Source organism: Neodiprion pinetum, chromosome 1 (genome assembly GCF_021155775.2).
Source record: "Neodiprion pinetum isolate iyNeoPine1 chromosome 1, iyNeoPine1.2, whole genome shotgun sequence".
Taxonomy (NCBI): Eukaryota; Metazoa; Arthropoda; class Insecta; order Hymenoptera; family Diprionidae; genus Neodiprion; species Neodiprion pinetum.
This window is the reverse complement of record NC_060232.1, coordinates 25,380,310-25,404,294: the sequence shown is the minus strand read 5'-3', so window position 1 is coordinate 25,404,294 and position 23,985 is coordinate 25,380,310. Positions and strand designations below refer to the sequence as shown.

Below are 23,985 nucleotides of genomic sequence, written 5' to 3'. Positions count from 1 at the left end.
TTGATATACCATGAATACATTTTAAAATATAGCGGTAGTTATTTCTTAAATGCTACTTGCCTTTATTGCTCGATTCAATAGCTGAGTGAAAATTTACGTTTTGGTCGTTGTTAGGTTATTCATTTTTAAACATACTTAATCACCGCTAACTTTCATCTCGTAACAAAATAAGTTGTATTCGGTGTAATATCGAATATGCAATAAATGTTTGTAACTTATTTGACGAATGCAGCATACTACAATGTCTCAAAAATTATTAATCATCAACATTACATCTTATTTTTTCATATACCGAGAACGGACATCACTTCGACCTATAATTGATCAAAGCTTCACTTTTCCGATTTTTACTTCGTAATCCTCCGCTCGGGCATGGTTCTCACTGGACTCTACGTTCGATAAATCCTCAACTTTCTTCAATTCCAAAGGTAACAACGAGCCCCTTTTTTTATTTCCAGGAAAAGTCGCGAAATCGTCGGAAACACTCAAAATGGCAACCTTCTCTCGGCGCATTTTTGGTGGCTTCGACTGAGGCGGCCTCGGGCCCCAGAACGAGACACACGGGATTAGGGGCTGTTGTCCCTTTGAGGGTGGGGCGAAGGACGGGGGCCCCTCGGGTCAGGGGCGACTCAGGGCCCGTGGGATGGTCTCGGGGTGGTGCCCCTGCGTGCCGCTTGGGCGTCGGCAGCTTCCGCCCCCGCAGAATCCGAACATCAACGGAAACGGGGGTCCATTCACCGTCAGCGCCGCGACGGATCACTCAGAGATGGTGCAGATGTTCTACTACGAGAACCGGGGAAAATGCTGCAAGAAACTCCTGCGGTACAACGGATATCCAAACAAGGTAAGCTCCAAATATCGAATGATGCCAGCCATCTGGTAGCAGAAAAATGCGGGCTCGATATTTAACGATAGAAGTCCTTCTTCAACGTGTATTTTACTCGGTATCAATTCATCCTTCCTAAACAGAAGTCGAATCACTCTTGCAAGAAGTTTTCTGCCTCGACATGTCGGTATATTTCAGCTAAGCCGACCAGCTGTTAACTCAGTGCGACGCCATATTGCTCTGGTCGCGTCTCTACTTTGGATACCGATAATTAGTTATCGCGTTCAGTTCTGCGTTTCATGATTATGAAAGGCTTTCACACCCAGAGAAACTTGGCTATTAACTGCGAAAGAACGATTCTATTCATAAAACTTTTCAAACTGCTACGAATTTTTCAACTTATTCAATAATCGTTTCGTGTATCCTAAATTACAAAAGAATTGCTCGAGTGATTTGGACGAAGTTTTAGGATAAGTCAAGTACTTGGTAGAAACGTGTCACGAAACTCTTGAAATTTGTAACATTTCTGATAATGTATGTTCTGGGTTTCGAACGAACGGCTAAATTGATCTGAATGCAATTTGAGGAGAGGATCAACTATTTATAGTTGACACATTCATTCTCAGATACGCCATCATTTTTTTAAATATCTTTCGACTTTTAGTTACAAAATAGCAGCAGCCCAACTATGAAAATCTATCGCTTGAATTAACTAATCAAATATCGCATCATCTCGGATAATTTATTAGTATGATCTACATCATTGAGTAATCCAATTTTATTGTTTCGTTATTTACTTTTTCTCAATGTATTTCGATTTCTAGTCACGGTAAAAAGAGACATATCCCAAAATCACTCCTGAATATAACTTTTTTATTTCTTCGATTTCTATCGTACAATATTTCGAATGAATTCTTATTTTTATTTTTGAAAAATACGAGTTGAACATTACCAACAAATTTTTTGTCAAGGTTTTTTGATATTCGAAAAAATTACTTGATTTGCAAATCAACCGATTAGAATGATTTATTCAGACTCCTCGTCGTGTGTTAAAACTGTTTGGAATACTGTGAGAAAAGGTAGTGATCACTAAAAATAGAATCGTTTGTCAGTTAATATGAACATGTTTCTTTACATAATTCCAAATTTAGTTGCGCTTATTCCGAATACTCACTCAATACTTATGAAAAAAAAAAAAATTAAATAAAAAAATGCTCTCATAGTTTCGTGTAAAAATAAATCTTTTCACCGGATATCTTTCCGCCTAGTCGTAGTTGAAGCTTCCGATCATTTTCATAAAATATTCCATCTCCGAACAACGTTTACCGATTTGTTCAGTGGTGGCGAGGCAGGTGACATTTCTCGGTGGCGGTATCTCGACAATATTGTGCGGTGGAGTTAGAAATATATTGGAAATATCGATGGAGGTTTTCCTTGGGTCACCTCGGGAGCAATAACTCGATAAATTCCGCTCTGAACAACTGCAGAAATTGCAGAAATTGCATCGAGTTACGAGGAAAGTAAGTCTTGAGCCTCTTGGCGCTTGGCAGAATGTCAGAAGCCGGCTGCTGTCGCATTGTTACCTTCCAATCATGCCACGCCGGTTCCTTCCAACGGCTTCGACCGATCGAGGAACCAATTTATCCGTGAGGAAAATATCTCGATCACTCCGTATAATTACTGGCAGAACTGTAGAAGCGAGCGAAATTACGAAACTGTAGCTTCGAACTCTGCTGTGCTAGGATAAAAATATCTGTCATCGCAGCGTGAAAAATAATTCCCGTATAGAGATATCAACATCGAATGGTATCTGCAATAAAAAAAAAAAACTGTCATATTGAAACCGATTTCAACACATCGCGGCTCACTTTGTTTCTGGTTTCTTGCAGTTTGTCAAATAAATGTGACTAGAGACATCATTATTAGCGATGCCTTGATAAAAAATACTCCAATTCCCAAGTGAAAAATTCAGAACTCGTTCACGATGAAAGTGATCACGAGTACATTAAAATCGGTCAATCAATGCGATTTTTTCGTTCGAGAAATTATTTAGTAATGAAATCTCTTCAATGTCACAAATAATCGAGCTATCGTAGGTGAAATTTATGGTTTTTAATTTTTTCTACGTGAGGGAAATATCGTTTCAATTAAATTCGACATGATTGGCTTGAGTCGCACTTTCAAACCATTGTTATATCACATTTCTGTGCGTTTGGCAGACCCTTAAGATGCAATGATACAGCCTAGTTTTGCTGACGAGAGCGAAATTCCGAGTGTTATTTTCGCCCGCGCTGGGCAATATTTTACTGATTTGAATAATTACGGCATTCGCTTTCCGCCCTCGTTCCTCTCAGCCTGCAGAGTTGCTTTCTCGCCAGGGACAAATCTGCGACTCGTCAAGCGCAACGAGATATCCCGAATTATCCCAAATGTCACGTGAAAACTTTGTAAGTTTCTTACCTGCTCCCTCTCTCTTTCTCTTCTCCTTCTCTGCAGACCACGAGGTCGATAGGGATTTGCCTGCCTGCCTCAGTTACAGCTTATTTGGTTGCCCAGAGACGTGACATTCGTTGCAGCTGAGCTTTGAACTTATTCGCGAGGAGCCGTTTACTTGGAAAGCAAACGAATGATTCCCATGCGTTAAAATTGATTTCGATTGATTTCTTTGATTTCTATCTCATTGTGTTAGTTTAGCTGATTTATATCGTGCCGAGTCATTTCTATTGACTTACATGCCACCCATGGTTTCAATGATTTTCGAGGAGTTGAGGCGATTTTCAGTGGTTTCCGGATTAGATAGAATCACGAGAATTCACCTGCAACTTTGGGAATTTATTGGAAATCATACTTAACGTAAACTGGAGATCAACGAAACCACATGATAGGATAGTAATCGGTAGAACGCGGATGGATTGAAACCATTTGCCCTTTATCGCAAGACTTGCAATTCTAAGTGATCTGTAAGCGTTTCCAATAATTTTAGTTATCTCGATAGATTTTAAAAAGTATTTCAGTCATTTAAAAAAATTGGTTGGTTAAAAATCAATGCCGATAATTAATTTGAGTCTTTATCGTATTATTCTATTACTAACCTGCAAATATTTCTTCAAAAGTACAAGAATAAAAAATACTGGAATGATAAACAAAAACTTGGAAATATTAGCTTCATTTTAAATTTCTTATAAACGGTTAAAAATCTAATAGATTCGTTCGATTTCGCTCTACAATGACTCATTTCATTCAAACAATTAGTTTATAAAAAGTCGCTAAGACAGATTTTGTAACGTTGTAAAATTAAATATTCAACGTTGAAAAAAAGTGTGTCAGTGAATTTGTAAAAAATAATCTTCCGAATAAAATGAGCCATCATGAGGTGAAACCGAACAAACAATCCAGATTCCAATCCATTCTGACGTGGTTTATTTAATAAAGCATCGATGTCTGAGCTTTTTTTTTGTTGTAATTTGCAGCGTGTTCAATTTTGACTTTTACAAAGCAATCTTCATAGTTGACGAATATTCACTCAATGTACGAATATCTCGTAACGAAATTGATAAAAAGTATCGATGTTTGTCCAACGAACCTTTTGAGATTTCCCTGGTTAACTATTCTATTTCAAAACGTGAAATTTACGACTTCCTTAAGGGACCAGCCCTCCCGCACGTCTATATTTCTCAACGCCGGGAAAACAAATAAAACCCATCGAAAAATATTTCATTCTAATGATTTTTTTTCTCCGGTTGTAATACGCGGTTTTAAATAATTAATCCGAGCCTCGAGTTCAGCTCCTCGACTGTCTCGGGTGAAAACCTCGAGTCGACTCGTCGAAAGACGATCCGACGGGTGCTTTGAATATGGAATTTTTTTGGCCGTCGGAGAGCCGAGAATCCCGCTGCAGTCTCCGTCGTATCAGTTTTATTCCGCACTCCGAAGGTAGTTTCTCTTCCTTTTTCCAGCACGATTCAACGCATTCTTCAAATTTATTTTAACCTCCCCTTCGCTTCCTCATTCTTCTCAGTGTATTTGGGATCCCTTTATTGCTTCCCAACGTTCCCGAAGTTACGGGAAACGCGATTCCCTCTCACTTCTTCAACTAACTTTCGAAGACCTGTCTGGAAAGTACCCAGAATCACGTCTGCACTCGGTTCTTTAGTGGCTGATGCATCGCGCGTGTACCGCAAATGTTGCACAACTTAACGAGCTCCCCGCAATAAAGTTTCAATGATCGCTGTTGGGAAGCGGGTAAATTAGTTAGAAGCTCTTCGATCTTAACCCTTCATTAAATCCTTATTACTATTATTATCATAAGCAAAATAATTAACCAGAGAAGATAATTCTCTGTAACTGTAATTAATCCCCCTACCGCCAGTTTAATTAATTCAACCGAATTACACTCTGTTTGATATAAACTTTTCGAATCTGAGCATTCTTATAAATTTAATTATACAATATGATTATTGTACTAAACGAATGACGGTCAAGTGATTATATTCGAATGATACGTTCTTCCTGTATCCAATCAAATATTAAGTACATTTATACTTCTTTGATAAATGTTCGATAGTTTCTCATGCAAGTTCATTTAAAACGCTGGACTCAAATTCTTAGAACGATTCGTTTAGTTGTTTCGTAAAAATATTCGATCAAATCGAACCACAACGAATGAATTCATTAGATTCAAGTGACGAACGACATTTGCAAATTGCATCGGAGTAAACTAAAAGGTGACGCGGTTCGTTAGGTAAATCAAGTAAATGTAATTACTCGCCATTTAAATGCGGCGCATTTTCTTCCTCAGCGTGGGAAAATTGATGCAGAGAATCAATGTATCGATTTGATATCCGAATAGCCGTTATATGCCGAGGGCAAACAGGGTGAATCAACATCCCAGCTCCACTTTCGAACTCGGGTAATGTCTCGAGTTTCTAAACTTTTACAGGGTTTTCGAAATCCCTTATTGAAAATAACCATTCAACAGTAACCGTCTCTTCTCCGATCGGTGCAGAATCAGTTCTGGAATTTGTTGCACACCAAAACAATTATCTCTCTAATTTTTTCAAACAGCGAGTCGCGTAAATTCATTAGCGGAATCCCAGTTTATCCAGAAGCGAAAAAATGTTGGCCTAAATTTTTAAACCAAGGTGTGACTCTGGGTTGATTTTTTCTTTACGATTTTTCGTGTCTTATCGATCAGTTTCTCTTTTTCTTAGTCTTGAGTTTTTTTTTTTTTTTGTAAAAACACCTTCCACGACGATTTTTTTCCGTCTTCTTTCTCGGTAAGTACATCGACTGAAAACTGAAACGCGCGCACTCTGCGCAGCATTTTAAAGACTTATACTTATGGCCTCCACGTCGTTAAAGTTTGAAAAGCTTCTCCCTCTACCCCCTCCTTCCATCCCTAATTCGCATCCTCAGCCCGAGATGCGCACGTCTAACTTCCTGCAGCCACTCTTAACTACTACCATCAAATATCTGGAAAGACATAACGCGCAGATCCATTCCGCTCATCTTTATTTGATGATTTAATGTAAAAAATGTCAGCGAAAATGGATCTGAATTTTTCATACGAACCTTATCATATTTGGATAACCGATCATTTAGTGAAATAAACGGTTGATGAGACACGTTAAAAAATCGACGTGCTCTTCCGTTTATCCGAGGATAATTAACATGGTCGAGAGTTTTTGCTGTACCCGTAAATCCACCCGTAAAAATTGAACGAAATTGAATTTTTCGCCGTATTCCCTTCGTCACATTATTCACTTTGATGAACTTTTCTCATCCGGTAAGATATAGCAGAAGAATGGAATTGTGCTTTTTGTCTTGAATAAGTAATTAGTTGCCGAAGTTTCTTTTTCTTTTTGTGTGCCAGTTTTTTTCTTTCTCGTAAATCTGTGGAAACATCAAAGCTTGTACCGTATTACACGAATATTTCGGTTAATTGGGTTGCAACGATTTATTTGTACCGTTTATATTGACTCGGAAATTACTTCAAGTTTCCCGTTTGACATTTTGCTCAACGTTTCTTGATACGTAAAGAATGTCAGATGATACTCATTTCCCAGACCACGTATACGGGATTCTTGATATTCGATTCTGCAAACAAAAATTATTTTAAATCTCCACGTATTCCATAAAAATCATCCCTAATATCCACCGTACTTACGACATAAATTAATCATCGGATGAAATGTGAAAACTGCAAGGAACGGCTGTGCAAAGCAGAACGAGTATTCTAAATTTCAGTTAAGCGAAAGAAATAATCACGAACTCATTTTTAAACTGGCAACGAGATTATGAGCCTACAATAAATCAAGGAATAAATCAATCATGAAGTTTTAATTCCGTACAGAAGAATTATATGCAGGGGAACGTGGGACATGACGGACCCCTTGACAAATTTGCAAAAAAGAAAAAAAAAAAAAAATGTATTGTATAATTTTTTTGAGGCGGTCCGTCGTACTCCGGAATCTTTTTTCTTCTAAATTATGGCAATACAACGATGAAATTTTACGAGATAGATCGAAACAACTTGTACCCGGGTGTTTAAAAGCCCCAAAAAATAGTCAACGGCTTAGGGGTCCGTCGTACCCCAGGTTCCCCTACAATAATTCCAGGCACTCATTGTCAGTCAGTCGACTTGGTAAAATATAATTACGTCCACCCATCCGTGAAATTGAATCACCATGAATCAAGGGATCACGTTAAATTTTGACTCGATCCGCGAGGACCTTTTCAGCCCAGAAACAGGGTCTGTACGGAGCTTTCACAAAAGCCCGAACCACCCAGGGGCGTAACTAGTCATTTAGGGACCCCGAGACAAGGACTCAATTTGGGCCTTCTGGATAAATAATGAAAAATATTTTTCCGGAGCCTGTCCTTCCACGCTTCATCAATTTGATCCGAATAACACAGTAAGATATACGATTTATGCATTATTTGCCGTTGTTAGGCGACTGAAGAGTCGTTAGATTGGCTGAAATGACACGTTGGTATCTAACGGCAAACTAATGAACTATAACCAAACCTCCGGGAATGCATCTGAAAATACGATACGAAAACAAAAGAGCAGACATCACGATAAAGAATCCGAATTACATGTCGCAATTGCATTTTTCACCCCCAGTCTTGGGCCCCGCGGCATTGCTCCTGTTACGCCCCTGGTCCTACCTCCCGAACGAGTGGAAAACTGTGTAGAATCCATTGTTTAGGACATAATGCTTGCGTAAGAACTATTCGGGTCTTTGGGAGGTGCGTAAAACCGCGGTATGCGTAATGCTGAAAAATGAGTAACACGACTCGAGCCGAAGAAAGAGGCGGTTTTAATCCATCACCGAGGCTAATGTTTAGTGATTAACGAGCGGTGCCACCAACTTAACACCGTGACACGTGTTTTGTCGGTTGACAGTGGCGCCACCGGGTCCCAAGGCATTGTGCCCTGGTCCCGCCGCCTGTGGAGCTACTGTGATTAATCGTAACCCGAACCCGTCCACGTGTAACGATCGATGTGTGGATGCGTATATCCGTACCTGCCCTTAATCCACAGGGCGTAGTCGTGCCCTTGCGTGAAATCCGCCGGGGGAGTTATTTTTGAGGGCTTCTGCAGTGTTATAGTATAATTTATTGTACGGCAGCAAAGGACCGCTTACGCACAATTGATTCAATTTTTTAATACCTGTACGTTAAATTTAAACTCAGGTGTGGGACGATCGTACACGCGATCGGACGAAAATCAAGTTTGCAAAAATTTGCATTAAAAACAATAAAAAATAAAAACTTATTTGTTCCGATGGTTCTTATCGTTGGTAAATGATTTTTTTCGTTCCTCTTGAAACGGTGTTTCGGAATCACAAACTTTTGTATGGTTATTCAGATTCAACAGATTCTATATTCTCAGATTATTTCCAAGCCTTCTTTGCAGAGATGGGATGTAAATTTCATCCTGAAATTTTCAAGATTCGTAATTAATAATCGATTATCTCATCAGTTTAGTCGATATTGCGTTATAATTTACCCTTTCAAAGCTTTATTTTATAGTTTCTACATTTTTTAGTCTCCCTCATCTGATAAGCAAATATGAATAAATACATATATCATATTGCGTATTGTTCATAAACTTGAAAATTAATTTCTCATACTGTAAAACCTGTGTAGTTTTGTTCTTTGTCAACCTCAATTTATTGCGTGTTTAACCAACAGTAATATTTGATCGAGATTACGATTGATCCTTGGTTGAGAATATATTTTCGTCGGCTTGTTCGAAATTTGATATCTAAATCACCATTTTTAAATTCTATCCGTCAAGTTTTCCCTTTTTTATAAACTCGATATCGTAGCCTTTCGATTTTTTGATCCTTCTATATTTTTACCGCCACTCTTGCCACGAACTCGAACCAGCCGAATCTTCATTAACGCCGTATATATATATATATATATATATATTATATGTTCTGTAAATGTATAATTTCACTGCATCCTGGAGAAAAACCTCATATACGCGATGCGGGCTCGACAGAATCCAGCGAGGTATCTTTTCCGTGTGCGTAGAGATAGGGTATATCATTATTCACGAGTGAATGAATCCGGTTCCAGGGTTTTAAATCCAGACCCAAGAGGCGGCGGGTTAGGCGACGGGGAAAGTAATTAGTTTTTAACAAGCAGAATACCCCAGTCTCATTAACGTCCCGTGCGTACGGCGGCAGGCCGGCGCACCAGACGAGCGGAAAGAAGAAAAAGAATAGAAGAGAAGAGAAGAAACGAAAGGAAAAGTGAGCGTCGAAGGGCTGAGTTGAAATGGCCGCGTTTTAAGGACGTTGGTCCAGGAGAAATTGATACTTTCTTATAATTTTTTAACGAGGTAGTCGAACATTGACCATTTATCAAATTGTTGTATTCGTAAACTACGAAGATCTCTTTCGAAATGTACGGAAATCGAAAATAATGTAATCTGCAAAAAGAAGCTTCGTTTCAAATCACTTCAGCATTGTTAAAATTCACTTTGCGGTAAGTCGTTTCGTTCCGAGGACTATTTTTTACAAGTTTGCTAAAACAGATTCTCTTGTACATCAGCAGTCGGTTCAATATTGCGATTTGATCGTCACAATCAACATCGAATATATAAAGCTGCGAAATTGAATATTCAACGATGACAAGACGATAAAAAAAGTGTTCGATCGACTTTGTCGAAAATAGTCGTAAATCGTAGAACAAAATCGAACCAATAATCTTCCGAATGTTCAACTAATCTAAATCGACTTGAAACGAAGCATCCATAATCCAAGCATAATTTGCTTACAACTGCGGTACTTTTTTTCATTCTTGCATTCCTAAAAGCGATCTTCCTAGCTTAGGAACATATGAGAACTCGACGAATACTCAATGTACGACTATCTTTTAACAAATCCAAGAAAAAGTATCGGTTCTTGGTCATCCAACCTTCTCATTAAGCCTCGTTTCCAGCCGGGCTGCCCGCCTGAAGACCGAACACTGCGATATGCGGGGGAGAATCGGAGAGGATCCCATTCCGTTTCCATGGCGACCGACCCGAACAACACCCTCTACTCGCACCCGTCAAGGGGGCTGTTCTGCGCTCTGCGGGGGTGGACGGGAGCCTCGGCTAAGCATTGCTTTCCGATTATACCGATATAATAGTTATCCCTACTCGATTTCGGACTCCTCCATGCTGCCGGGGTCGCGCCTGATGCAGGAACACATTTCAATTTCCGCAGGACACCGCCTTTTCACCCTTTGACGCGTTCCCTGCCCCAAGTTCACGAGTCGAACAATTTTTCGACAAGAGTCCAACGGGTCACATTTGATATGGACGGGTAATTGGATGAGTGGATTTTTTTTTTATTATCTGGAGATTCTTACGATGTGAATGAATTTAGCTTGCATTAGAGAGCTTCTGGTTTATTGTATTTTCTTCTTTTAGCTGGGACTAATTCACTGTACCTAGATACTTTAGTAATATTGTCAACGAATGCAGGACACTGATAAATCCAGGTGTTTTCACCTGACGATAGTCGCCGCATGTATATTTTTCAGTTGGATCTCTTTGTGCGCCGTTTCGACGAGCTTCCAATCACGTCGCATTGGAAGCTCAGATAGAAGGACAGTGTATAAATAGCTGTAAACAATTTGTTCATCCGAATACTGAGTAGCTTGGTCTCATTTTTTCCCAAGATTCCATGAGACTTGATGATACATCTACCGTGGCTTCAGAAAGTAAAAAAATGGGTTCGTTGTTTCAATTCAAGTGTGAATGCGTTGAGAGAATCACAAAGAACGATCCTGAAGAACTTCTTTCCACGGACAACCGTCGATCGTATCATTAATTGATCGATGCCTCGAGTGCTTTCCACCAATTTTGGTTGCTGAAACAGTTAAGTATCCATTGATTCGCTTTTTGTCTACTTTATTCTATCCCCTTATCTTGTGCATATCCCTGTGTCCTAGGTCAATCAGGATTTCCCCATTTCATTACGTCAACCGTAAGAGGGTCGCTGTGTGAAAAGAGACCGTCTCGGCACTTCTTGTTGCTTTCAACAAAGCCATCCCCGCCGACTGTCAATGTGGAGAAAGGTCAGGTCGTTAAGTCAGTTTCGTCGAGCATTTGGTGTAAGGACCGTAATCGATAGTTGAATAATTAATTTATGCTAAAGAATTCCTGAAATTTCTTTGATCGGTTCTCACTTCGCTAGCTCGGTCCCGCATCTGGTGCCTGTTTTTCTAAAATACACGGCCTGATGGAAACGCGTAAAAACGCTGGAGTAGCTTCTATAATCCGGTAATTTGTAAAACGACCGGTTTATGCTATCGCTTGGATCTAATCTCACTCCGAACTCAGCTGCATAGATGAAAAAATCATATCAAGCGAACGAAATGGTGCAACTGAAAGTCACTTGATGACATCTTTTTATGCACTTTTGGAGCATGCGATTCGTTCCATTTCTAGATAATATACGTTTCTGAACAAGACATGCACCTTTGCATCGGTTTGGCGATGCTGTTAGGCATGTACAGTTCGGACCGTTACCTAATGGTGCCGGCAGTTTTAGTCGGCGCCACTTGTTCCTAACGAGCCTTTTTGTCTGAACCCCTTGCGAAACCTTTTGTAGCCAGGACCTCATCGCCCCTGACCTAGGCCTCTAACCCCTTTTCCACTTTACCCCGGATGATGACGAAGCGTCGTTCCGCACCGCTTCTGTAAACCTCGTTATTGTTTACCCGGTAGGCAGCTTATAGCTGGTTACGTCTGCGTTCCACTGTACTCAACACCTTGTGTGTAACGCGTATATCGATTGCTACGGCCACCCAATGCTCTGGCCACTGAGCTTGTTTTTCGAAACCACTTCGCGGCGTTCGATCGAGACGAAGGTATAATATTGTGAAAACAGAATCATTTATAACGTCAGTCGGCTTCCAAATCGTTTGATCCTATTTTTCTCCAGATTCTTACCACGTGTTATTGGATATTCGTACCAGTTGTGGCCATATTCATCAGACGTAATCTGAGCTTATGGCCACAGATGGTATACCTGGAGGTGCTTTGTTCCGTGTAAACACGACCAATTTTCAACCAACAAAGTGTGCCGAATATTGAAAACTTGTTTTACATTTCAGTCGTACGTACGAATCGAGTGATCGAAATGGTTAAACGCCAAATTGATGAACACAGAATTCTATAAAGCTGTCCACAGCTGGTACAGTGACCACAAATGGTACGACCATCAACAACTTCAGCGGCTCGGGTGCTGGGCTGGGCAACAGATCGAATCTGAGAATGGTCACTGCGCCGGGGTTCGTTAGCCGCTCGAATTCCGCGACGCTGGAAACCGATATGGAATCCATGATTGGCTCTATTTGAATAACTTCCCAGCGAACTGGAATACTTACCCCATTCGCCCTAGAGAGGTGTATGCTTACCCAAACAAACTCGGAGACCATCCGAGGAGGGGGAGGAGGCACCTTGTGAAAATATGGTCCGATGAATATCGGTCATTTTGCCCGGTTCCACGAATCTCCGCCGTCCGCGCCCTCGATCGAAAATGGAATAACAAGATCATGGCACCGTCAGCAAGGGTTCAAGCACCGCCGGAAATTGCGGAGTCTCTGAGCTGGCGGTATTGGTCACGTCATGAAAAAGTCATGTTCACCAAATTAGGAGGAACTTGCGGTGAATTTTTATCGAAGACATTGGGCTTGGAACGGTGCTTGCGACAAGATTCGTGGGGAAAGAATCAGTTGGATTTCTTTTCCTCGGTGAAATTCATCGTCGCGTTGCGAGATAATCTATTCGCATTATGTCGAAGATTACCGGGTGAAAAATTTAACCGGCGAGAAATTCCTTGAAAGAAAACTTGTCGAGGTATTCCAATAATTAAAGCACTATTAATTCCAGCTTGTCGTTGTTCTTTCGCCATCGCGGCAAGATTTTCTCTGTACCGGGCGAATAATTTGAAATAATTTGAAATAATTTGCATGTCTAACGATCCGTGGGAGTTTCAGGTAGAGAATACGGTGCGATTTAATAAGTCGTTAAATCGGTAGTCAAGAAGGCACTGGGGCAAATTCAGATTAACGACTGCTACCTTGTTTCGCTGTTTAATTGTTTGTTACGAGGCTTTTTGCAAATTAATGGACGAGTCGCGGATTAATTAGTTCTCGGCTTTATACGATAAAATTACCCTGGGACTTGGGATTGATCGTCGTGTACTAAAAGCCACCCATTCATCACCTCCGCGCACTTGTTCCTGTAACTCACGTATGCGTGCACATCATCTACGTGTATAAACTAAGCTCGTTATCAATTACGTCGCGTAAAAGCAGCCTGCAAAAAACTGTTACATCGACACGTGCAGCTCTCTCTACAATTCCAGACGAGCATCGCTAATCATCATCCGAAACAACATTTGATTAGACACCACCTGTCGTCGTCTCGTAATTGCGTTAAAATCAAAATTACACATCCGCACCCTGCGCGCCCATTGGCAAATATTTAGCAATGGCTTAACGAGGCTTAACCGTAGCGTAGCTTATTTGATCGATCGATATAATTGGAAAGACACATATCTCGGGGTTCGTGTTCAAGTGTTTATCCTCATTCAATGACGTTTGAGGTACGTCTTTAACGATCATGTGCACATCTGTGTCCCGGTTGATCAAAGTTACCCCCAAAGCCCCGGATTGATTTTGGCTTGCGTACCTATATAATAACGTCTCGAGTGAATCTTTATCTATTTTACAGGCCATTGTTTTTGCATCGAGGCCTGAACCTGGTTAAATTTGTGCCCCTCGATTTGATAATGAAGGCAATTCGTCCGATGTAAATGAATTCTCAAGGGACGGGGGATGGGTTGTCGGAGCAGAGCGCGCCAACAGCCAATTTTTCACCAGGCGATTAGGAAATGTCGAGGAACGCGGCGATGCGCGGGGCGCAAAGGGATTGATTGAAATCAATGCCGGGATGCGAGGCGTGATTGAAGTGGCTCCGCGAAGCGAAGCTGAGGTTCGCGGTACGCTGGTTAAAAATTGTAATCGATATGATAAAATCGGTAAAAAAAAGCGAAGCAAACAAAAACATCAAAAATTAAATGAAAATGTTCACCTTCACGGATGGAGAAAGTCTCTTCTCGAGATATTCGATCGAGACGTCAAGTTCCGCTAGGTATTTTCTAGTCGATTGACGCCAAGAGGAATACAAAAAAAAAAAAACATCGAATACAAAGTCGATAAAGCATAAGAGATACGGGAGAATTGCATGCCCGGTATAAAGTCGAACGGTGTGTCAGGACGCGGGAAGCCGAAGGAAGTTCTATATATTCGAGGAGTGACGTAGTTCGGCGCCACTTTTATGCTACTACAATATCCCGCGTCATTGGTTTCCCCTTGACAAATGACAGGCGCTATGTCGTACCCCGTTTGCTGGAATATCCACTTCTGCAAACTTTGGCAAATCGATACACTTGCAGCCGCACACATTTACCCGCATGACGTTCTCTCCAACTTTGTATATACATATATACAATGTATATATACTACATATACATATACCTGTATATATATTCAAGTTGCGGAAAACGATGCAGAGAAATCCGGTGACCGGATGTAATTCTGACAACTGGTGCTGCTGCTGCTGCTGCAAGATGGATAGTGCTGGTTTCATTTTTCGAGCTGATTATAGTAACAAACTTTGCAGACTTCCTCGATTACGTTCCAGGGTTAGGGAAAGTACTGATACCAATTATTCCAAGTCATTCGATCGATTGATACTCCGACCGTTGCAGCCAATCTTGATTGTCATTTCTTTCGGAACTTGTCCGGTACCGTACATATACAGTATAGGACTCCCATGGTAGCTGTAAATAAAAATGGACAATGGATTGAGTAACGGACATGCATGCACGTTCCGGGTCGAGTTAATAAGTCGAAGCACGTACTTCTGTATCCCATTCCACGCCACGTCACTTTGAACAATACCCAGGAAATTGACCTCCGCTACCAAAAACGCACGAGAACCCTGTGTTCTAAGCCAGGAGTTTCTCTTTGCGCATCGACTGGGTGAGACTTCCGTTACGAGAGATGATATATTGACAGTATATTGCAATAACTATCGAAAGTGACAATTCTCTGTTCACAAAAGCCAGCAAAGCTTTGGAGACTTAAAAGTGTCACTGATATCAGCACATGCAGTGTCTCAGGCGAAGCCAGCGATCTAATCCGGGCATGGTGTAAAATTTCTGACCCAGAAACCGGGGTGATCCGTGTATGTACCGGAGTGGTTTAAGTTACAGGAGTCGAGAATCACTGCAAATGCGCCTCGCCTCCATCAGGCACACGCGTTACACGACTCTCTTTCTTATTATTCTGCTTAGCTGGCACATTTATACTCTGAGCTCTTCACTCGATGCTGGCTTTCGTTGCAAGCTAATTCCTCTCGCAGTTGGTCCAGTTTCTATCGCACTACAGTACCTGATTCCGACGTACACAAGTTTCAGCGTCAGAGTTGCAACCTGCAGGTAACACCGCATGACTTGTTTAGGAGGGATATGTCAGGGTGACGTGATGGCTTTGCACTAGTTGAAACAATCACAACAGCAATTGTACGTAACTATGATGTATAATTTTCTTTATAATATATTACAGGGGTGGAATATTACGTCAAGTTTTCCAGTGATGCTATGTCTGTTCTATGTCTGTTCTGTAAGGAAGTCGATGTCTAAATAACTCTAGGAGTTCTTTAATGAGCCTCTGAATGAGGGTTGCAAATTTTCTAAGGGTGGAAATTTGTTAGTTCCCGCTGATTGGCGAAAATTGTTTAAGGAGGGACTCCTAGTCGAAGAGATTATGAGTTCCGGGGGTTGGAGTTATGATGTCCGGTTCTACATGTTTTAGCAATAGAAGGTAATTAGTGTCGGAAAGTCAGGTGCAAACCGTGCTATAGAAATTTGAAATAACTGAATTTACCACCAGTCAAATGTTTGATGCGAGAGCGAGAAAGTTGAGAAGCCAATGGTTCGGACGGGTTAGTTTATACTGTAGACTGTCTTGTTATAGAAACTGAACTAGCGTTATTTTCATTATACCATTGATCGAATTAATTTTACGAATATACCATGATCTTAGTCGAGGTAACCGTTGAGCATGACATTGCATGTTACACTGAAATATTAATTCTACCGTGAGACTCCGACTCCCTCTTAAAGCACCTTGGGGCCGAACACGAGTCGTCATCATCAATCTCCATAGGCGTGGAACAGCATGTGTGAATCTGACTCCAGGGTATACAATTGCGCGCTCTTTCAACTAAAAATATATTTTCGACTCCACGTGCCTCTTAGGGGAGTTATTTTCACCATGCAACTCCCAGGGGTTGAAGTGGGGTATCGTTTTCTCGAAACATCAACGATACGGATACTTTAAACCGGATTTCCATGCACCCGGAGCCGCGAACACGCACCGCTATACCCTTTTGCGTTTCTCTCGTCCCGAGAGGGAACCCCTCGAGTCAATTCACCCTCGCCTTTCCCTCGACAAGCAAACGCCTCTCCCCCCGATGATGTACCTATACGATTTAGAGAGAAGCAGGTAATGGGGTGGCCAAATTTGCCAGAATAAGCGACTAGATTCCGGCTCAACCAACCGCACCATTGGTTTATCACATTAGCCTGCCTGCTCACGCTTTTCAGTGGTCTCCTCTACTCCGCCCACCACCCGCGCTGCCAGGGACCATCTCGTTTGGTAATACTCATTTCCGGCGGCTCGATGGTGCCTGACTGTATCGTTCACTCCAAGTTTGAACAATCCAACGCGATGGAATTTTGCACAATCTTTCAGATCCGATGTTTGTCAGCTCGGCGATGGCTTTTGTCTGCATCGTCTTGTCCTTCGAAAGGATTACCACTGGCGTCGCTCGGCGTGAGATAGAAATTGATCGTTATAATCGCACGATTAACGACATGTAGATTAACGCAGAAACGACACTGCCACATCTCGTTTAACGCGTCGCTTCGTTGGATATCCTGGAGGACGTGGGTGGTCCTGGGCTGTTGAACCTGGAAGTCGAGGCTAGACGCGGCTTATTTGCACCAAATTTAATCCGGATTATTGTAATAGGATTTCCAACGCGTGGAAGCGGTCTTGACCGGGTTGGACGTGGGATTATAATATCTATGTAAAGGCTGTTTAATATCCGGTTATATAGTCAACAAACCCTCGAGGCTTTTGCTGAAACATAGCGTGTGCAATATGCGTGGCCGAATATCTTCGAAATAAGATACAAACAGCTTCATAGTCCAGTTTCCCTAAATTGAGAAACCATCATCGTTTGCTCACCGCCACGGTGATGAATCTCGTGGAAACGATGAAAAACTCTGCTTTCTAAGAGCTTCGTTTCTGACCGCGAAAGACTCGAAGAGCCGTTATAACGGTTCGAGGACTGAAGAAGCACTCAATGAGCAGTTTCTAGCCGAATAAGCTGCTAATGGTAAAATTAGCAAAGCAAACGTGCCGTTTCGAGTCTCAATTAAATACGCCAGTAATGTAACACGCCACCCTTGTACCTTCGCCTTTCTGCCATGTTCCACTGCATTCCCTCTCGAGGATCACGGAGTTTGCGGCTAACTTTGCAGCCGGGGTTTGCACTGCACTTTGTTACACAGTTATACGGCAGACTGGCACGTTTCTAACTTGCTCAATTACAGCGCTAAATCAACGTTACGCCGTTCTTCCCAATCGCTGGAACGCGAAATGAAACTGCAAATTATCATCGCGTTATCTCCGACGGAATCCAACGTCCATCATTTCGCAGTGCACACTACCAATTCCGAGGGATAATTAATTCGGTTTATTACCGTTGAATCGGAGTGACATCCCGCAGGGTCGGGTTGTATTTAATATCTGGATACCAGAGGTTGGAGTTCACGCTCAGTCCTCGTGCGGTTCGTCAGCTTGACGCGCTGACGAGAGCAGGACGTGACATGCGCCCGTTGCTAACAATTTCCGGAATGTTTATGAGAATTAATATCATTTCCAGGGCGTGCAATTGGGAGAATCTGCCGATCATCGCTTAACGCGTATAAAGTGGTTGCGGCTCAACCTCGGTGCTCCGTTCAACGGACGAAAAGCTCGCCAGCTGCGAGATCCGAGTCCAGCTGGAAGGCTGTGCCGATCATCCGGCTTATAGCTCTCGCTCAATCAGCTCCAATAATCTCTGCAATCTAGCTTTTCGTCCGGGCGATAGAAGAGGGCGAGGGATTGTTTGCTCCTGTTATTTTATCCCGTTCCTTTCCCATCGTCCCATTCGCGAAACCCCGCCGAAACTCTCCTCTGGAATACCTCTGGCCGAACAATTGACGCGATCGTGTGATTCTCGAAAAAAATCGTCCGGATTACGTTTATTCGACCATGAGATTAGAAGCTAATCTACGTCGTGTCGCGGTTCATGTCACGGTTATGGGAGACAGAGGTTTGGATTTCAAAGTGACGACGAGTTTCCAAGTTTTCTTTGTTTTCCGGTGTGGCACGTGGGGCGTTTGCAATATTCATAATTAGAATGAAGAACAACGCGTGCCTCTTTCGCAGAGGGCTGAGGGAAGCTGCCAGGTATTTCCCTAATTATTTTCAGCCAGTGCTTCGTGTTTCTCATTTAAACACGGAGGAACGGGAGGAGCTTTCATTTCCCTTGGACGAGTTCTCCTTTTTCTTTTCTTTATATTCTATCGCGCGTTTGCTTTTTTCTCTTTCTCTCATTACTTCCTTCTTTTTTTTTTTTTTTTCTTCATTTATTTCTACTCTAGTTCTTCTTTTTCTCAGTTTCGAGCATCGTAAGAGGATTACAAATTCAACAATATTGCTGGAACTTTCGAGTGCTGTTGCCGCTGCATCGGCGTAGCGCTTTATTCACGCTTATAAAGCTCAACTACTCTCGACACTCTTATTGTTCCTAATTATTTATTCCACTCTCCCGATCCTGCTCTATATCCTCTTCCGCGCATCCTTCTACCTTGCAGTTTTTCCTCACGAATAATTTATCTCCTTTGCATTCTTTCGCCCGCTGTTCTTTCGTCGGACACCGTAAATTGAGCCTTTGATTTACAGTCTTACGAATTCGCGCGACGTAATATGCCGGTGAAAAAAAAATATTTAAAACTATTCAAAGTGTTGAGTATGCCGGAAAGACCTGCGTCATCGCGCCTTTTGCGAATGGCGAAAGAAACTCGTTGTACCGGACAAGAGCACCGAGAGATAAACCGGATAACCCTTCTGAGCTCCGACAAATGTGAAATTATGCGAATAATTTGCATTCCCGACGCTTTGGACGGGAGATTGGAAACTTCATCGGCCGGTAGGATCAAAGTGATGCGAATTTCCGGGTGGAATTTCGTCCGAAATTAATAGACTGAGCTCGGTGCAGCGTAGCCAACGGCGTGCATGAATATTCGCACTCGTTAAATTGCATCGAGGAGTAGCTGCGCGTTAATTTCCGTTACAAACAAAGTTACGGTGCATTTAGAGGGAAATTGATTGCCCCGGTGTAGTGTAAAAAGTTTCTATTTCTGTTCCGAGTATCGGGGAGGTCCTCAAGCCTCTTCGGGTCTCCTTCAGGCTTGCCAACTCCGGTTTTCTTCCCTCCGAGATCCGAGAGCCTTCAGTCTCCTGACCCTGCACGAAAATAAATCTCGTAAAGCGAACGAACTCAGCAGATTGAGCCGCGGGAAGGGGGAGGAGGACGGGGTTTGAGGGAGCCTCGAGTCGGTTCTCAATATTCTTGTTTACGCGGTAGATCCGAGATTTTGGCTCAGGCTCTCAGCGGTCTTTGCCGAGGCGGTTTGCTGCCGCCGGCGCGGATGCTGGGAGTTGATAAAATCTCCAGACGACCCTTTGGTCTCGATCTAAATCTCGATATCGCGCTCTCGTTCCCTCTTCCCTCTCCCGTCGTTCCGCTTCTCATTCCGATGCTTCCCTCCGGAGTCGCGGGGGTCGGAAAAGCGGAGAAGAGCGGTAAATTGTCTTGAGGATTTCGTGCCATGCGAAACGACGCCGGTTAAGAAGTTTCTTTCAATCGTTTCGACATCCCGTGATGCGTGTACAGTACACACACACACGCTAACGCGTACGTACGCCATAAGTCTTGTAATTTTCTCCGAAAATGCATCAGTTTCGGTGCACTGCTCGGACAAGCGAGGCAGCAGACAATTCTGATGAAAAAAGCTAGACGCCGCAGGTTCCCACGACTAATGGCTTTATGGCTTAACAACTCATGCGGTCTGCTTCTCTAAATTGAAAACCCACACACCTCTCAAACGCTGCTGCTGCTACGTGCTGCAATGGATGTCTGCTTTATTTGAATCACATGCTCAATGCACTTTCATACAGTTTGGATAATGTTTTCATTAACGGAACGGAAAGAAATCCCCCTCCAAGTTGGCTTTATTCGTTTTTCGGATTCAGCTATACGCTGTCGGTTATTTTCTTGGATTACGAAACGGATCAACGGTAATCTTATTTCCTGGACGTTGTATATATTGTATAGAGACTGATTTGAATCGGAATAATTTGTAGATCTGATAAGGTCTCTGACTAGAGTTGAAACTTCATTTGTTGCTAACAAACTATGACAACTTATTTTACCGACCTACCTACCAAATCAATCACTGTATTATCAAATGTGTATACTTCAACAGTCGTTTATCCCAAAATTCATGAGTTTAACGAATTCAGAGAATATTCAGCAAGGAACCCGATCGATCAAAACCGACATAATTTATTCACGATACTGCAGATAACATAAAATATTTCACATAAATTGTCTTGTCATGCTGAATACAAAAATAAGGTAATATCGTATTAGTAGTTAAGTACATTTCATACTTCATTACAATATTAATTAATCAATATAATCACTTATTGTGTTATTTTTTCGAACAGTATGACTTCCAACGAACATACAGCGTCGTTGAAATTGTTTATTATCAACTAGCATAAGGGTGAAGAAAATAGTGCCAATCACGTGTCATCTGCATCAGATAAAACATTCTTTCGTAAAGGGAAAAATCCTTGACAGTCGAAGGCGTGAATCACATCTAGTTTTGAATAAGGTAGAACGTATCTGTTCACTTCAGAGATTTCCGAACGCCCTGCAGAGTCTGTCAAGAATATCAATATTTCCGTCAGATAGTTTCGCACTGCCGCGAAGCCAGGCCACAGAACCCAGAAGGCAAACATTGACGGTTGCTCTTCCCCCTGACACTCTTGCGCAATGATCTCTCCTCCCGTTTCAGTCAGCATCCCGCTCTCCTTGTAGCCTTATTTTATTTCAACGGTGTGCCGGGTTGTATAGGTAAGTCTAGTGTATACGTAACCCGACCACAAATTCCCCGGGGAATCTCCCCTTCGTCCCAATCCTCTCAATTCCACCCCCGCAGGGTAGAAAAATATCGTACCCTCCGATCACTCAACCCTTTTTCTCCCCCTCTTCTTGCCGACATATCGCCGGATGCTTTTTGCCGCAGCTTTCGCGTCCGTCATCTTTTTAGTCGCCGATGACCATCGCCTTACACCTGAACTCATTTCTCAACTCTCCGTCGCTCTCAGACGCGCCGCGAGATATCCTCGAAGGAAAACCACGCTGTCGCGTGATACAGCGCGGTACTCCAACTTCCGGGGCTGACGTTAACTGACTCCGCTAACTGGCGTGAGCTTTGAAACTTGGATTCTCTGACAAACGTACCCAAACGTTTGCGCAGAATGTTCAGTGACGTGCGGCTTCCAGGTTTCCGTAATGGAACGAATTCTGCACGCCTTGCAAAGTTGCACAATTGCGTTTGTCACGCGAAACTGACAATCAGTCGAAAACTACCCTCAAGATCACAGCGCACAGTCGGAATCCTTGGCTTTGGTTCCTCTAAACTCAACGAGCCATTTTCTTCTCTCCCCTCCCCCGTCCCCCCAAAGCTGAACCGAATCTATTACCTACCCCCCAACTGATAGAATACCGGTCAATTCTTGTTCCAGGTCCTGTTATTCCCAGAGGAGGGTTGGGCGAGGAGTGCGAGCAGTTCCTACTGGACCCTGACGCCGTTCTGGTGGAGCAGAAGCCGCTGCAAGGTGGTCGAGGTGGCTGGAACGAGGAGGTAATAGACTTTCGAGTCAATTTTTCACCCCCGAATCGATGATTGGCGGGACGATAACTCTGACGCCGGTGTTTCCCCGAGAATATAAGTTGGAAAAGTTCCCCCTGTACATATTTTTCGATCTATTTTCTTTCTCGTTTCTTCGCTCGCGAATCGGAGAAGGGCGCGTTGCGCGCCTTAACAATTTTACGATTTCAATATCTGTCGGCATGGCACGGCGCTATCGATGCGTGGGGGATGAACGATTGGCACTCCCCGTATACTCCTCCTCGCCCCCCGGTCTCGGACACGATGGAAATATCCTGGCACAATACGTCGTGGCTTGCCGTCCGGAAGGGTCATATACAATGTTTATGGGCACTTCACCGTCAATATTCGGGTCATAAATTACGTTCGATTCGACACAAAGATCGCGACTCAATTCTGAAGCCGAGACCAAGAATACACCGAGTTTCTACTTGCGAGGAAATTAATGCACGCCGCGAAGCGGAATATCGCTAATTATTTATACATAGAGTTCTGATCATTGCTGCAAAATCCCTCCTCACCTTGATTATTCATCGAGCGAAATCCCTCCACGCGATGTTCAATTCTGGGCACGCAGTGCCAATTCAAAGACGCGAGGTTCCCTTGACTGTTTCGATGCTACGTGCTCTCCTCATTATATCTGCCCAGCTATGGAATCGTACCGTATACCTCCACCTCCCTGTTTCATCGTCTTGGCTTGCGCCAGTACACCGCGTAATTCTCACGGAAGCGTCGCTTCCAATGGCGTTGTCGCTGGCTCCCTTCGATTCCCTTTGTCCTCTTTCCTCTGATGTCTTCATCGCCTCACCCTCCGGACTTCCGTCCTTCTGCTACCTTTAATATCCACTCGATCAATGGAAACCAGTATGGATAATTTTTCTTTGCGATCGTTTGTTCCTTCCTCCCGGAAGTATCTTTCATATCTTGATTTTAACCTCTATTTCGAAAAGTACCGTAGTACGGAGCCGGATATTGCGTGTCGACACCGCAGTTCCACATCACGGTTAATGAAACTGTAAGAGGTGCAGGTGTACAGAGTTTCAATCAAGTGTCTATGGTGCTTTATTTTTTTTAAACTTCACTTTTACATGTGGAAGAAAAATGGTTTTAACGTATTGTCGTAAGTCTGAAATTGTTGATTCTAGATTTTCTCTTCATCGAAAGTATTGCAAATTGATTATTTTACTTCGTTCATGTGATATTAGATTCGAGTGACAAAAAATTTTGCTCATTGCGAGTGCCCTTTGTAATGGAAACCTTGACAAAAAAAACTCGCGAAAACATACCAAGTCTTATATTGATCCTCTTCCTTCACACGACTCGTCTATATAACACACGTGAGTTGGAAAACTGGAGCAGTATAAAGTTAGCGAGGTTCTTCTTGGCACAGGTTTCAACGCAAAAGAAGGAAACCGTTCACTTTTGACATGGTAATTTTTGATCTCGAATTTTGGCTAGCTGCCGTTCGAGGATACGAGGGCATTGCAATTCCTACGG

General features: G+C 42.6%; 1 protein-coding gene across 3 annotated transcripts in view; it reads left to right on the top strand.

Annotated features, from left to right (window-relative positions):
* LOC124218280 (uncharacterized) overlaps window positions 1-23,985 on the top strand; it is a 44,585-nt gene that overhangs the window by 8,144 nt on the left and 12,456 nt on the right. For 2 of the 3 annotated variants that reach the window (XM_069136139.1, XM_046624867.2), the window contains exons 2-3: window positions 459-844; window positions 22,319-22,461. In XM_069136139.1, coding sequence (XP_068992240.1) covers window positions 644-844; window positions 22,319-22,461 — 344 coding nt within the window. In that variant the 5' untranslated portion in view covers window positions 459-643. The remainder of the gene's footprint in view (window positions 1-458; window positions 845-22,318; window positions 22,462-23,985) is intronic. The other variant, XM_046624877.2, reaches the window with a different exon arrangement.